The 16932-nt window shown below is 43.8% G+C and overlaps 2 protein-coding genes across 4 annotated transcripts in view; one reads left to right on the top strand and one right to left on the bottom strand.

Moving 5' to 3' along the window:
- FAM219A (family with sequence similarity 219 member A) overlaps positions 1–8253 on the bottom strand; it is an 86526-nt gene extending 78273 nt beyond the window's left edge. For 2 of the 3 annotated variants that reach the window (XM_065740119.1, XM_065740120.1), the window contains exon 1: positions 8089–8253. In XM_065740119.1, coding sequence (XP_065596191.1) covers positions 8089–8148 — 60 coding nt within the window. In that variant the 5' untranslated portion in view covers positions 8149–8253. The remainder of the gene's footprint in view (positions 1–8088) is intronic. The other variant, XM_065740121.1, reaches the window with a different exon arrangement.
- A 321-nt stretch (positions 8254–8574) lies between these two features.
- DNAI1 (dynein axonemal intermediate chain 1) overlaps positions 8575–16932 on the top strand; it is a 103712-nt gene continuing 95354 nt past the window's right edge. Inside the window, exon 1 of the mRNA XM_065740122.1 lies at positions 8575–8624. Within this exon, the coding sequence (XP_065596194.1) occupies positions 8589–8624 (36 nt within the window). The 5' untranslated portion in view covers positions 8575–8588. The remainder of the gene's footprint in view (positions 8625–16932) is intronic.

Genomic DNA, 16932 nt, shown 5'->3' with positions numbered 1-16932 from the left:
TGAACTCCTTCTCTCTCATCCTACCACTAGTTATGAGAGGCCAACCCCCAGCTCAGTACAACCTCCCTTTGGGTAGGTACAGAGGGCAATAATGTCTCCCCTGAGCCTCCTTTTCTCCAGACTGAACAGTCCCAGCTCCCTCAGCCACTCCCCTTAAGACTTGTGCTCCAGACCCCTCACAGCTTCATTGCCTATCTCTGGATATGCTACAGTGCCTCATTGTTTTTGTTGCACTGAAGGGCCCAAAACTGAACAAAGTATTGGAGGTTTGGTCTTGCCAGGGCTGAGTACAAAGGGGCCATCACTTCCCTGCTCCTGCTGGCAACACTGACACAAGCCAGGATGCCACTGGCTTTTTTGGCCACCTGGGCACACTGCTGGCTCATGTTCACTCACTTCCATCTTTAAAACTGTGAAGATGGCATTCCTACAACAATTATAGGGACAGATATTCAAGCTATTCAAAACTATTTCCTTATATAAAGAGGAAGGAAGATTTCAGAGATCTAGACAGACTGCAGACTGAAAGAGGTTGGCAGGGAGATCTGAGTGATACCTGCAGAAGCCCTATGTTTGTGGTGCTCAGCTGGAGAAAATGCTTCAGCCAGAGACTACATGTTTTCTATTTGCATCCCATGCAAGTGGATGACAAGAAATTCACGCTTTCTCACAAAAGAGTGCATTGTTTTTAGAAGCATCAGTCCTAAGATCCTGCAAGGCAAAAGCTTTGCATGCAATTTCTGGTCAGAAACATTTCTACATTAATTAAATTAAAGTGTGCCCCTCTGTGCAATGTAGACAGCTCTCCTGTTTCTCAAAAGGTCAATCTGTTCAGACAGCTCCTTGGATGTCCAGGTTCTGCAGACTTCAGGAACAATTTCGAAAGTTGCTTTTTACCTAAGCTCAACCTATTTGCTACAACTTACCACAAGACAAGTTTCAGATTAAAATTTAAACCCCACAACCAAGTTATTAACATTGAGAATAAGCCCTTGTGAGTATTCAAGTAGTACATTCCTCTATTGCATCAACCATTGCAGCTGAAATCCTTTATACTGAAAACATACCCCTGGCAACATTTAGAGGTTTCTAACCACAGCCACAAACACTAGGACTTGACTTACAGAACTGCTCTACCCATAAGGAATTTAAACATTTTCTGAATAGCTGAACACCATCACTAGGTTCTTCTGCACTTTGTTCAATTGTTCATCAATATCAGTAGCACTTCAAGTACCAGACTGTTTATTGGACTCTAGTACCTCTTGTAGAGTTTTTTGTTGTTGTTTTAAGACCTTAACAATCATCTCATACCATATCAGAGCAAGACAGCAATAGCCATATATGTCAAGAACTCAGCTAGCAATTCAGGAGAGATGACGGACTGCACAAGAGTGGACCTGAATCCCCTCATCTCCTCCTCTAACAGAAATTAAACCTGCATGCCCTGAGATGCTCCTAGAAGCCGTTTTCCTGGAACAAGCTTGGCTCAAAATATGGGAGGTGCTTGTCTTTGACCCTGAGACAGAGATCTGCTTTCACACCCAGGGCTGCAGCCAAACAAAAACCTCAGACAAGACATAGTAAATAGTTACTTTATTAGAACAAAATTGTACTAAATCACTAACCTACATCCCCATGTAATCAGTAAAATAGGCACAAGACAAAGAGAAATGTTGATCATTAGAATACCACTGCTGTGCTGGGTTCTTAGGAAAAGAGACTGTCTGCAGGATTGATTACACTGAACATTGCAGAGCCCAAAAGGTCAGCTACTGGTATTAATGAATCTTATCCAGAAGGATACTGAAAAGATACCAAGAAAAACAGTGTCAGACAAACATGAGATGAGACACTGTATCATGCCCATGGAGAAAGCATTCCTGACCAGTCACTCTGAACACTGAAAAACAAAAGTGCGACAGAAAAGATCCAAATCTTTTCCAAAAGTATCTTAGAGAGGTGTGCAAACGGAGTGATTTCCAAATAAATTATGAGAAAGGCTAGAGCTAAGTACTTCAGCACAGCACACCAAATCTAAAAGCTGTAGTCCAGCAGGCACATAGCGCTGGGTTACAGTTTTCAACGCCAGTTACATGGTGGCTACTATTTGGTGCTTTGTCCACCAACTCCACACAGGTAGCTTGACAACCTCAGCAATAAAGCTGCAGATATTCAGTAGAACTTGCTAAGTTCAGTGAAGAACTCTAAAATGCTCTATCAAAGCAATTGCTCATAGGCAGAAGATGTATCTTCAGTAGATGGCTTGCCAGTACTGTTGAACAGCTTTAAGACATAAGAAATAATGCTCTCTATTTTCCCTTTGGGACAGCAAATAAGGCTGTGCACAGTAAGGTGAAGAAACTGCATTTCACTAGCTTGTCTTTTAAGAGTGCCAGTAGTCTTCTCCACTGCTTCTGACCCTCAGCTACACTACTGAAAAAGACAGACTACTGAGAGGAGTTTGCCACTCATTTAGTAAAAGCAATTAAGATATAACCAGTATATGCCACACGTATTTAAGAGACCACTTCTCCCCAAAGAAACAATAAACCTCGCTATCCTGTGAACTGATAGTGGATATTTCCCACAGCCAAGTAGATTCCCCAGAAGCTTCTTCTCTTCAAAATCGAAGAAAATTTTCACCTACAGTTTCATTTACTGCAGCTCAATGTCCTCGTGGTCAAACCGAAGAAGAAAATGGTTGTTTTTTATTGTATGATCAAAAAGGGACACCACTCACCAAACAAGATTACAATTTAAATATCAGAAAGAAGTCTAATGGTCAGGAAGTCTACAGAGGGTTATAGCCAGAAATAATGGATTTACTAGTTGCAAGGGGCTGCATTTACTATGATGTTAATTTTAGTGACAGATACAAAATATTTCCACTGGGACCTTATATCCAAAATGGTGCAAAGCCTCATGGAAGATGCATGGTGTGTGCAACCTGAGGGGAAAGCACATACATTTCAACAGACTGACTGCAGAAAGAGACAGGTAATTGATCTGTGTAGAAGCAGGAAGACAACTGCTCCAGACAAGGTCTTAAAATGTCTGGAAGAAAACAGGCACACCACCATGACTGACTGACTCCTAGCTGTGCCTTCAGCCAGCTCCCTGCTTTACCTCCTACCTGCAGGTAAAGATAATGAAGGGGTCCCTCACATTTTCTTATCAAGTTCAGTCTTCAGTTTGACAGCAAAGCTGATGCAGCTCCACCAAGGACACACGTGCTCTACAGCCGAGACTGTAGGTGAGCAGAGAGCTCTCTCTGAATGAAGACTGCAGAAGTGAAGGTAAGTGCTGCTTACTTTCCTTGACCTGGAATCATGTTCATCTGGTCTGATTCCTTACTGACCCGCCATTGCTGCTGGCAGAGAGAATGCACAGTAATTTCTGTACCAGAAGTTGGTGTCACAGAAGATATTAATATCAAGCTACAAATAATGAGCTCCTGGGAAGTATGGAAGAATCATAAGAGATTGCACAGGTTTAATTCTCTGTCAAGTTCACAGCACCACCCTTTTAACACTTCACTCAGAAAAGGATCTCCCAACCTGACTGACAGAACGACATGTAAGAGTTTGTGCAAAACGGGGGAAAAGAGGAAGCAGCTCACAGAGCCAGAGCTCCTGCATCCCAACAGGTCATCCTCATCACTGTCCTCTGAGAGCCCGTGCTACAGTGACTGCTCCGTTTTTACCCTGGCTCAGGGGGAAGAATGAAATTGCTCCTATACTTACGTACCAAAGGCCTGATACAATATGAGGGAACAGCCACAGGAGAATGAAAGTACTTGGGGAGATCGTTTTTAAGACTACTGCTATAAATGACATTGCAGCACATCAAAGCAGGTTGCGTAACTGAAAGCAGCTCCTCTGGAATATTTCTATTTCAGGACTCATAGTAATGGGCCATTACAAGTATCACATACTGCAGGCATTTACAAAACATATAGCTGTGTAAGCCCCTGGCTATGTTACAATGAATATACATAGGAACGACATTTTCATTGTAGAAGGTTCTTCCTTCTAGAAAGATGAGTTTCTTGTCTAGCTGCACTGGAGAACTAATGTTAAATTAACATACTACTTTTAAGCCCTACAGGTATAACCTTTCATTTCACTTATTAGTAACTTGCTTTTTTCCAGCAGGGAAAAAAAAAAAAAAAAAAAAAGAAAGGAAGGGAAGGGAAAAAGGACTTAATACACTTAATAGACTGCATAACTTCCCTAGCAGGAGACAGTCAATACTTCCAAAAACTAAGAACACATTTAATAAGCACATTAAACACTCAATATCCGTTGGCTAAAATTATATATTATTTTTGATAACTTGAGAATCCAATAGATTGTCTATTAATATTTTTTTTCTTCTCTGCTTTTGGTTTGAATTTTCAGGGAAAATAAATAAGGTAGAAACACAACTTCTCTGTCTTTAAATGTCCTGGATATTTTACACCTCCAGCACCAGCATAGATCTGGCATTTTCGGCTGGAAAGCCAACAGTCATTGCAGGATGTGGCTACTCAACTATTACCTCAGTAATCAGAACTCAAGTTGCCAGCCCAGGAGACCAACCTGCCCATGACAGTTCAGAACATAACCATTAGCTTAATTTGTCTGAAAAGTCGTTCAATTTTTCAAGTGAACTGGCAGATTTCAAGAGAATCAGAAAATTAAACTATTGTGCTCCAGATGCCACTTTCAGAATGAAGCCAAAGTCTCAGCAAATTACAGAACATCTTCTGAAGCTGCTGTGCTTTGGCAGGTGCTTATTTTAAGGAAAAGTCATGCTGATGCCAAGTGGGCAAATGCATTTTTACCCTACTTGCATTTTCATGCTAAGAACAGCAACTGCAATAATGATATGCAAAAAGAGTAAGGATTTTGCAAGAGTTTAGACTACAGCACACAGTGCACTTCTAAATCAAGAAGAGAGCAAGTAAGATGTCTTCAAATAGTTACAGGTTACCACATTCCTACTTCAGAGCTCTTTAATGCTATTCCTCCATATCTTCCTTAATGTGCAAACATCTCTCCATTTCTTTTGTTTAGTATCTGCAACAAGAATTACATGCTGTGAACTTTTCCTGACCAAAAAAAACCAAACAAAACAAAACCACCACCACCAGGAGAAAAATGAACACCAATCATCACAACAATGCAATTACATCATTGAAGACAGCTACCTACCAGGTGTGAGTGCTGCAGAAATACTGAGTTTGAGGCACCAACACATTACACACCTCAGCCATTGCTGGAAACTGGTTTTATCTGAAAACAACGAGCTCTTGAGAAGCTCTTTTTGTGAGCACAAAAGGACTGTGACCAGACAGAGATCAAATTTATGTTCGAGAAATGCTTACATGTGGGGACATGGTTTGATAGGGAAAAACTGGTGGTAGATGGATGGTTGGACTGGGTCATCTCAGAGCTTTTCTGCAACCTTGGTGATTTCATGAAAGAGAAAATAAATGGAACAGAGCTTCCACAGGTGAGCTTAAACCATGTTGATAGATAAGACATGATAATAAAGCGTTATAAGTAAACAAGACTCCAGGTAATTAAGTTTCTATTAATTTGAAGGGGCAGCTATTTCGGAGCTACTGGAAGCCACCTGCATCTAAGATAGTTATCTGGAATCAAAACCATCCTATTCTTGTGTGTTGTGCCACAATATCAAAATATGTAGTGATATGCCTTGCAACAATGCGAAACACTGGCCTCATCTCATCCTATGACCTGGCACTGTTCAGTCAGGGCCTGTAGGCCATCCTGCCCATCTGTCTGCAACAACTCCCCCTCATTAAGACCTGTATTGTACCTTTCCTTAGGTTGGCATTAGAGTGCAGCAGTTCCTGCAAAACAGTTGTAGGGCTGAAGACAGTTTTCATGACTCAGCGATGCTTATTCAAACAGACTGAAAAGGGGGAAGGAAATGACTGACTACCTTAAGAGCCTCACTTTGAGCAGTGACGCCTACAGACAGCTGCCCAGGAGACATCTGAGTATCATCTAGGTGGGAGACTGTGCCTTTGCTTGACAAAAATACACTCAAAAAGTAGGGAACGCAACAAGTGGACATCAACCTGAATAGACAGTTTTCTTCCCCAGTGTAAAATCTAGAAGCTAAAGAACCAAACACTACAAAATGTGAAAATGTTTTCACCAGATTTGTCTACACTGTCACCCCTGACAGACAACTGATCAATAATGTATCAGCAGGTTTGGACGTTCATGGGCTTAGAAAGGCTCCAGACTACACTCAAACATGGTTTTCCTTATGCATTCACCAGCTGCATGTATTTCTTAATTCTGGCTTTCGAGTCAGACTTGGAAAGCTAGCTTCTACTTCTGCTCTATGGATGGGGAAAACACTGCCAGACTCCTTCATCCTTTCACACCAGATAGAGATGCAAAGGTTATTTTGTACTTCAAAGCACAGGAAGAAGAGAAATGGGATAAGAAACACTGCAATATAATGAAGCAGCAGCATGGGGCAGAGCTCAGTTACCCAAGCAAACTACTACAGCAAGCTACAGACAAAATGCAAACTTCTTGTTTCTCACAAGAAACAGTCCCTACTTGCAAGGAACCAACCAGGAGCTACTAAGCAGACAACACTGAAAATGCTACACCAGGCTTAGTCTGTCACATGTCTGAGGCTATTGCCAGCATTTCCAGGCACATGGAAGAATCTCACAGCACCCACTGCAGCTGACCCTCACGTGTATCAGCTTTCACTATGAACACCATTACTTTAAGGTCAGCTGAAACCCTGACGAATAGAAAGAAAACCTCTTTGAATGCATCTTCAGAGTACATTTTGAAATCACATGCAAAGTGACATTTTCCAAATGTTTGGCTGCTGAAAAGGGGAAGGAAACCTACTTAAACTTACTATCACTGATGCATGATACACCATCGTACCCTCTACTATCATGTTTTGCTGGGAGTAGAAAATTTCAAGTGTGTCAGGAAATGTTTAGGAGGTGACTTTTTTTTTTTTCTAATTGTGCATTTGGGTTTTTTTATGTTATTTTTGTTTTGGTGTGCCAGTAGATTTACCAGACTTTCTCACTGCCCCACCAGGAAAAACAAGGGCCAGCCTTGCCGTATCTTCTTCTGCTTGATGGAGCAGGGCATGCAACAAGCCCACTTCGTACAGGCAGTTTTCCTCCCCATCATGAAAGCTACAACTGAAGAACCAAACAACCACTACAAACAGAAACAAAACCAAAAATACATCCAAAACGTGTCAAGTCCCACCACAAGAAATGCGTTTTTCTCAGCGCTCAGAAGTCTGCAGCCCTTCACGGGAAGGCTCCATCTGTCCACAACTCACTGGCTTTGTTCCTGGTGCTTTACCAGCTGCAACAAGAGACCAAGATACACCAACACCAAGCTGCCAGCGGTCCGGCGCTCCAGCAGTCTCGGCTATATCCTCAGCGCTAGTGCTGACCTGCCGGTGACCTGCTGTCAGGAGGATCTGCACACGTACTGCACGTGGAGCTGGGGCATAGCACAGATAGCCCAAGGTATCGTAGCTGAGCGGCTCCGCGCCCATCACAAGGGAGGGAGCAGCGCAGCATCCCATCCTATCCCGCCCCATCCCCCAGCGCTACCTCCGGTGCCCCCCCAGGCGCAGCGCACCCATTGTGCCGCCGCCTCCAGCGCTCGCTCGCTATCTGAGCGCAATCAACCGCAAAAATATCCGGGAATGAAACAAAACAACAAACCCACCAAATGCACAAAGGCATCCCTCGGCGTGAGAAAAAAAAATATAGAATAAACAAACAAACAAAAAAACAACAGCAACAACAACAAAAAAAACAACTCGTGCCGACACAGGCTTTATTTTCAGATGCACAACTTCCGTGAGCACGCCTCGCCCGACGGAGCCCTCCTTCCCGGCCCTCACCCCCCGTCGTGACACAGCAGACCCCGTCGAGGCCGGGCGCGGAGGTACGGCCATTATATAACGGCCGTGGCGGTGCCCTCCATCCCACCCCGCACCGCTCCCCCCCCCGCCAGAGGCGAAGCGGCGGCTCCCGGGGACGGCGCGGCCCCGCCCGCCCCTCACCAGCGGCTGCATCTCGGCGCGCACGGCGGGCACCTGGAACCGGTCTATCTCCTCCATCATGGTGGCGACAGGGGCGGGAGGGAAGGCCGTGGGGCTCCTCGCGCTGCCGGGCTGCTAGGCTCCTCAGGACGACGACGACAACGGCGATGACAAAACTGCTACTACTGCTGCTGCTGCCGCTGCCGCCGCCGCCGCCCTCCGCGGCTGCTGCCTCATAGCCGCCGCCGCTCGCCGCCGCGGTGACTCAGCCGCACCGCTTCCGGGTCCGGCGCCGACGCCCCGCCCCGGCCTTTGCATATGTGGAGAGGCGCGGCCCCGGGACGCGAGCATCCGGGCTCCGGCCCCGCCCTCCGGGACGTACCATTCCGGCTGCGGAGCGTCGAGGAACCCGAAGAGAGGGGGGCGGGGTCGGAAGGAGCCTCGCGGCCGCTTCCGGCGCGTCGCCACGGCTGCCGCTGTCAACTTCCGGTGGTTGGCGCGACGCTCGGCGGCGCGCGGCCATGAGCGGAGCCGAGCGGGGCGGCGGGCAGCGGCAGGTAAGGGGCTGTCCCCTGTGCACTTCGTAGCGGGGCGGCGCGGCGGAGACGTGCGCCTGGCAGCCTGCTCCGGGGCTGTGTCACCCTCGCGGTTCCTCGTGTTCCAGTGTGTGCCCGTCGCCCCAGTGCTGTCACCGCCCGAGCCCCGTCCTCTTGGCACTCGCACTTTAGGTATTCAGGAGCAGTGTTGCGGTCCCGTTGCCCTTAGGACATACGCTCCGGGTCCCTCGTCGTCTTCCTGACACCTGCGCTTTCGGTGGTGTTTCTGTGTGTTGCCAACCTCTTCCAGCTCGACACATGACAGCGTGATCTGAGACAGCCAGCACAGCGTTACTGGGAGGGTCACACCCAACCCGTCTGGTGGCCTTCAATGACAGGCTGACAGCATCAGTGGGCAAATGCAACTGATGTTGTCTACTCGGACTTGTGCAAGGCCGTTGAAGTGGCCTCTCAACACGTCTTCATCTCTAAAGATATGAAGGGTCGTCTACTTAGGGGATAAAGAATTGGTTGGATGGCCATAGCAAGAGGGCTGTGACCTGTGGCTCGGTGTCCAGGTGGAGGCTGGTCACAAGTGGTGTCCCCCAGGGGGTCATCTGGCGATTGGTGCTCTTCAGCATCTTTGTCAGCAGCTGAGACAGTGGGATTGAGTGCACCCTCAGCGAGTTTGTTGATGGCACCAAGCTGAATGGTGCAGTTGACAAAATAGAAGACTCTCATCCAGAGGAACCTGGACAGGGTCAAAAAGTGGACCCTAATGGGATTCAACAAGGCCAAGTGCAAGGTGTTGCACATGGGTTGGGGCAATCTCAGATACGAATACAGACTGGGAGAAGAGCACACTGTGCGCAGCCCTGTGAGGTGCAAATGAATGAAAAGCTGGACATGAGCCAGCAGTGCCTGCTTGCACCCTGGAAGGCCAAGGATATCCTTAGGGGAGTCCTCACTGTGGTCTTCCAACCTTGAAGGGAGCGTATAAGCAGGAGGTAGAGCAACTTTTTACACATTCTAATATTGATTTAAACTAGAAGAGAGGAAACTCAGAGTAAATGGTAGGAAAAATTCTTTACTCGGAGGTAAAGTTGAGGCACTGAAATACATTGCACAGAGCAGCTGCGGGTGCCCCATCTCTGGGTGCATTCAGGGATGCCCATGGATGGGGCCCTGGGCAACCTGATCTAGTGGTTGGCAACCAGCCTGCAATAGGGATTGGAACTGGATAATCGGTAAGGTCCCTTCCAACATAAACCATTCTCTGAACTGTTAAGGTCCTATCCCCGCTCTGGGGTCAGCTGTATGGGTGTATGTGTGTCCATTGATCTTGCTGCCTGCTTCAGGCTGCACATAGGTTTGAGAGACTTGCCCACATATTTCGGCTTGCAGGAGGAAGTGCTCAGGTACCTTCACTCCTGGATTTCATGTGCTGCTGGAGTATCAAAGTGTTTGACGTAAAATCAGGAGGCAGTCTGGCAGATGAAACCTTTTTCTACACAGAAAATTGATCAATCCCAACGTTATTTGATCTCTGGGGTAAAACAGGGTTTAGCATAGGTAATCCTGAATCCAGAACAAGTAGCCTGCTTTTTCAATCAAGACTGCCAGAAAACCATAACTGATGACAAAAGCTGAAGGTGAAAGAGGGACAGGTATATGTATTCAAGGCTATGAGATGATATATGAGATCCCCAGACAGGCCTCCGTGATCTGAGTCCTGAGGGCAGCAGCCCTTTCAGGGTACATGCAGCAACAAGGGAACAGAAACCATCACTTGTCTTTCTTATCTAGCTTCTTTATGGTCAAGTAACTTTTGTTTATCCAAGAGTGATGCATCATATACTCTGTATAGATCTATACAGTTTACAAAGCCTGAGTCAGCTAAAGGTAGCAGAGCTAGATTGGACCTCTCTGCTCCTACTGCTGAGGGCTGGAGCCTGAAACTCTGAAGTGCCTAAGTGGTTCTCCATAGACTGTGTCAAGGCTGTCTTCAATTATACAGAATTAGCTAAAATTTAGCTATTTGGATTTAGATGTTCTTCGCTGGATGTTTGACTAGTCACTGACCAACAAAAACCGAAATACTAGCAGCAACTTATTGTTTCAGCTCTATCCATACTAGTGCACCTGGGAGAGCTTAAGTGAGGCGGGGAAAGTATAAAAAAAAGGTGTGTGACTATGTAATTAAGCCATGTGTCATACTTGTGCCCAATGGGATGAATTAAAGGTTGCCCAAGCAACCTCAATTCTTGCGTTTTCTTGCTTCTGAACACTTCTCTTTGAGGTCCTAATAAAATAGCATGCTTACTTATTTATTTCATTTCTGTAGCTCATAAAGAGCAAAAATGTGCTTGAATTTTAGAGATGTGTATGTGAAGGCCAGCCCCTCTCACCAGCACCATGCTGGTGAATATCTGATTATGCTGATTCACAGTTCTGGTTTATTATTTATATGTCAAATGCATTTGTGACCTTTCCCTCGTACAAACACTGTGTTATGTGGAAGAAACAGCTGTTAGAGTGCACGTATTACAATTTAAATAATAGCTTATATGTAACACGTTGAGGGAATAACAGAATGATGGGGACAGTGGTCATCATTCTGAGCTGCCTGGATGCTGTTGAGAACTCTCTACAGCTAGCGTGACACAGAGGAGTTTTAAGGAAAGATGAGAGGAAGAACAATGTGTTGGTTTGGGAAAGATCTATAGGAAGCTGGAGCTTGTGAAAGAATTAACAAAAGGACCAGCCACAGGCACACCAGTGAAAAGGGCTGTCCTTTCCAGCAGCTAGCACAGCAGTTGACTTTGCGCTGTTATCTGAATTGGAGGTGGTGCAAAATGTTTTTTATTCTTGACTGACCCAATTTTGTTATTCACCTTGCTTCTTTTAACAGTTTCAAGCAGACCTGCCAGTTTTAGTGCATCTTCCATAGTGCAAATATTAGCAAAATTTTAGCATCTTATCACATATCCTTATAGTTGTGTCACCTTCCAGCTGGACTGCAGCAGTTTCAGGTGCTTGGACCTGAACCTTGCATTGCCTCAGGCACTTTGCTGGCATGGGCTATTGTCACGCATCCCAGCCAGAACCATGTTTGCTTCCTGCATGCTGCTTTCTGCTTTTTGTATTGGCTTCTGTAGAATACTGAGTCAAATACAGTAGCAGTTGTTATCTTCTGAGCCTGGAATCCAGTATATCCAACAAATTCTATATTCAGATTTCTTGTCAGACTAGGTCTCTGTGTTAGCTGTGTCTGTAGCATGTAGCACTTGGCCAAGTATCTGCATGAAAGCCAAGTAGTCCTAAGGTGTAATCATTAGGACTTGGGGGTGGTGGTGATGTGTTTAGTGGTTCAAAATACCAGAGATAACAAGTGTGGTTTACAGAAGTGTCCTTGCCCTCTTCTGAGGGGAACTTTTTAGTTTAGCTGCTAGTAGAGCCCCCAGCAAGCTGCCCCAGGCCCAGTGTGGATTGTCTGAATACTTCTGTGTATAACAATAATAATAATAATGCAATTAAAATTGTTACGTGCAAGCTTTCTAGTTTGATGCCCCTTTTCTGATGGTGTACTCACCTGTCTTCTGCTCCTTGGCTCCCATGGTCAATGGCTTCTTTTTGCTGTTGTTGGTCTTTGGGGACAGCTGACAAAATGTTAGCATCTGGGTTTTTCTTTCAGGAGGATAAGATGCCCATGTTGATGGTTCCTTCTTCCTCACTCTAGGGCTCAACTGAGATTTCTTTGTATGTTAGCTAACAGACTTTATACCTTTGTTGGTGTGTTGTTCAGCATTGCTCATGAAATTATGAGTGTGATACTTTTTAAGTTTTAGATTCCCCTTCCAGTCTAAGCCATTATGTGATTTTAGATATATATATAATTTTTTTGTTATCCATAAAACCATCTTTTCCCAGGTGTGCAGATCTGTATTTCTTCAGCTGACCAATAGTGAACTGTCTGTAGCTGTAGAGTCTCCACCACCAACCCTGTGCCCTATCATGATTCATCCTGTGTTTGTGCTCCTCTTTGCCATGTTCTATGTCTCTGCTTCCAGGGTCTCTCTCGCTGTACCAGACCTTTTTTTCTTTCTGCATTATGCTGCAGTCATAAAACCATGGTGGTACTGTACAAAGATACAAGAAGTAAAGCAGACAGGCCACAGGCCTGTGATCAATTAGAAAAATTGCTGCTCAGCTAAAGTGGGTAAAACAAAGGAAAGTTCAGACAACCAGCCAACCAGCTTCAGTCCCAAGGCCCTCCAATCTCAGTACAAAGCCCAGAGTATGATGCTAGCAGTGGCAATCCCATATTACAGGGCTGCATATTACAAGCATGCACAACCACATCAGGAGGGATGTTTGTGAGGAATTCAGAGAAGTGAGAGTGGGAGAATGACAACAAGATGCCAAGACTCACAGATTGTCCTGTTGTAGTGGTGATTTGTGACTTTTTCACAGAGCTTAGGGTTTCACTGCTGTTCATTTTCCTACATTCTTCCTCACTTCTGTGCTCTGATGGGTTATTTCTGCCTTTTTGATACCTAAGCTCACACTCTGCCCTGCAAAATTTCACATGGTGTGGGGAATAGGACAGAGTTTGTGCTGCTTCCGTACACTGGAATCAAATCCCAGCTCTCTTCAATGTCACTTTTGGATCTTAATACATTTGCAGATATTTATTCATTTGTGGCTCTTCAGAGTATGTTAATTGAAATGTGTGCCACTGCCAAAAACAATTACCCTCCAGTTGCCTTGTCAGTGCCTTTACAGCTGGATAAATGCTTTTATACGCTCATTTACAAAGGGTAATAGTGGGTAGGCTTTATTTCCTCTTTAGAATTAGGAATTTGTTTTCAATTCAGATCTAAATAATATTCTGCTCTGAAGTTCTGTTTTAAGTTGTGTTGCTTTTATCACGTTTTATTCACATGTAGTATCTTCCTTTGCAGAAAGGAGTGCTCTGTTGCTGAGCAGTGCCATGGGGGAATCAGGCTGTCTGTGTTATCCAGTGGTTTGAGTAGAGGCTGTGATGCTGGGGCTCCTGGGCCCTCTGCTATGCTCTGCTGTCACCCCACTGAGGGGTTTTAAAGTAAATATCATAATTATTTTTTCTGGTTTTTTTTCTTCTCATGTGCATCCATTTGACTAATTGCAATTTGTATTTCAAAGCAAGGCACATTTTCAAAGCAAATAAATGTATCAGTCTGCTCATTTTTCATTACTTTTAGTGTACATTAACTGGAATAAAAATAATCACACCTTGCTAGTAACTGCAATCTTACAGCTTGTAAGATGTGAAACAACATTGAAAGTCACAGTCTCTCATTTCTGTGCCTCTTTGTTCTCATCTGAAAATATTTTCCTTCTGCATTTTAATTGCCACATCTTAATAAGTAATGGGCTTTAGAAATAAGATTTGGAGATTCTGTGTGAAAGTAATTACGGATACTTTTTTTTTTTTTAATACGTAAGAAACAGAAGTGCGTATTTATTCTTTCGGTGAAGAGGAATCATGAGAGGAGCCTAGGAATCTGTGCAGCAACTCAAGCTTTTTAACATATCAATAAGAAATACAGAAAAGGGGATGAACAAAATATAAGGCAGTAAAAATAGGCTTTCCAGCTGGAGAACTGGGAAAACTAGATGAAAACAGCAACTAGCAGTCTTAAACAGCATGCAGTGGTTCCTTGCATGTACATGTGCATGTTCCCATTAGCAAGGGTTGTGCAAACCTTTGATGTAGGGAAGTTGTCCATGCTGAGAGTGAGCATGGATTCCAAAGAGCATGAGTAAGTTTGTGGAGAAGAAGGTTTACTGATAAGAAACAAAAAGGAAAATATTTCAGGTTCAAAAATTCCCTGGAGGCTGAAAGGGTGTCCTGAAGAATGCATCGTAAATACCTGCTTTTGAATACTTCTGGAGCTGTACCTGGCTAGTGGGCCTTTGATCTGAGCTAAGAGGAATGTTTTTATGGTCTTCTAAAGAAAATCAATAAACACATGGGAGCTTACCCCTCCACCTCTTTGTTTTTGTTCCCTCTTTTTTTCATATTTCTTTCTATGTAACAAAATCAAATGCTTTTTCTAAGCAGCTCAGCTTTTCTCACCTGTCCCATCTGACGTTACCTGGGTACACCCTTAAACTATTCTTGTCAGTGTCTCTGATCTCTTCTCCTTTGTTTCTCAGTTTTCCTCTTAAAACGTGATAGCTTCATTCTTTGCTTTCTGAGTTCTTCATCTTATCTGTCTCTCAGCATCTTCTCAAAAGGATCTTTCATTTCTGCTTTCTGTAGAATCTTCACAAGTCTTTGTCATTGGTGCCTTGTGTTTTTCTTAACCTCTGGGCAACCTCCTTTAGAATTACACTATGAGGCTCCCTGCAAACAGCTGTCTTATCGTTCTCCTTAAAACCTATCTTAAAATTTTTCTTGGCTGTGATGTACTCAAGGAGGTTGCTGGTGGTTAACTTCTCAGTTGTTGATTAGTTTTCCATGTTTTTTCAGTAATCCTCTCTTTGTAAGTGCTAATCTGCTGTCTCTGACCTCACTGTTAGACGCAAATATCTGGGGCAAGAGTGGTCTTTCTGACGTTCCTGAGGAAGAACCTGGTGCATGTAGCATAAGTGTGAACCACAGATAAGCCATACTAAGGACAGAGTATAGCATTTCTTCATGCTGTTGAACTTGTCTTATATTTTGACTGTGACTACCTTTCATTCAGACAACATTTATAGAAAAGTATTGGTATATTTGGCTTCTGAGACATACCACTGCAGCAAACCTTAGCAAGCACATTAAAGTTATCTTCTACTCCAGTTAAATTGGGGAACAACATGTTTTAAGTTTATGTTGAATCTGTTCTCACTTCAGAAATGAAATGTACTTCTGGGAGGGAAGGTAGTACAACTGAGGCATTATGGCCTTAACTAAAAAAGCAGTAAGATCACGAATCCCAGAGCTTTAAAATACCGTCTTTTCTTCTTTGTCTATGAGATGCAAACTAGATTCTGTCTGAACAACAACTTGTTTTAAGGCATTAGTAACATTCCAATTGATTTAACAGCAAGGGATTTCTCTAGAATATTCCACTGAGAAGAGAATTATACTAGCAAGGTAGAATAAAAATGGAAGCCAAAACAAAGGCAGAATTTATCCAAGCTGCAAAATGAAAAGATTTTTTAAAAGTACGTAATACAGATTCCAAAATATAAACTGACATAGGCAGTGGGAAACCTGCCCACTCTGTTTGAAAATTCAAAACATATTCCAGATTCATTTCATTAACATAGGAATACAAGCATTAGAGAAAACAGTGTCAACTTTTTGGCTGTTGAACTTCTGATAATCCTTTCACAGGAAGACAGGCAGGTGCTTAGGATAACAACCTTAATCTACATTCTTCTTTTATAGAGACAAAACTTAAGCTGATGTAGATGGATTTATCGCCATTGGTATGAGTGGGGCAAGGACAATTTACATGCTTTTAAACAGACCTTGTGATAAGCAGCGTTTTACCTTAGAATAAATTATAGTCCTGTTAATTTTTTCCCCTTTTTGTCCCTTAAAAGGGGAAGGTATTGACTTTCAAATAAGAAAATGAAAGAACACAGAAAACACAACACTATTTTTATCTTAGTCACTAGAAAAATATCAGCTCTAAACTAACTGGCATTGAATTGTGTATGATAAATGTCCTCTGAGTGAGTGTTCGTGTGGGTAGCATTAAATCACAAACAAGTGTTCTGCCGTCAGTCTTTTGAGAATTGAGGAGCCTGACCTTCCTTCCAGCTTGCCTCATTTCAGCTTCCTTTATCCTTTGTGAGAGAAAGGCTGCAGCCTGTGAATTTCCCTGGCTTCTGGCATATGCAGAACCCTGTTACTTTCAGCCACTGCTTAACACTCATCTCTGTGTTTTTTACCTTTGTGGTGCTATGCAGATAATGTAGCTTCGCTAGGTCTTGCAGGCAGCCTTCACTTACACCCTGGATTCATTGACAGCTCCATATGGCTATAAAGTTTAATAGACCAGAGAAACCTGTTTTTAAAAAAGTGACCGATTTATTTTAAAACAACTCATTACACATTTCAAACTGAGCTAGAAATTTTATGCTGAGCAGCTAAACACCGTAATCAGCAACCTTGTGTTCTTGCAGTTTAGCTGTAATGACCAGTAATTGAAATTCATCCCTGCAGCAATCCATTTCCTATTAGTGATACTGTATCATGACTTTAACCCAAGCCCAGTCCCAGGAGAGCGGCTCTCACCATCACAGGAATGCAGACCTACTAGTCTTTGCCAGAAAACAGCATTCAGGT

Source organism: Cyrtonyx montezumae, unplaced genomic scaffold, assembly GCF_038088225.1.
Source record: "Cyrtonyx montezumae isolate F1298 unplaced genomic scaffold, pur_monq_1.0 scaffold_25, whole genome shotgun sequence".
Lineage (NCBI taxonomy): Eukaryota > Metazoa > Chordata > Aves > Galliformes > Odontophoridae > Cyrtonyx > Cyrtonyx montezumae.
The sequence above is the reverse complement of the archived record's forward strand: the minus strand, read 5'-3'. Positions and strand labels throughout refer to the sequence as shown.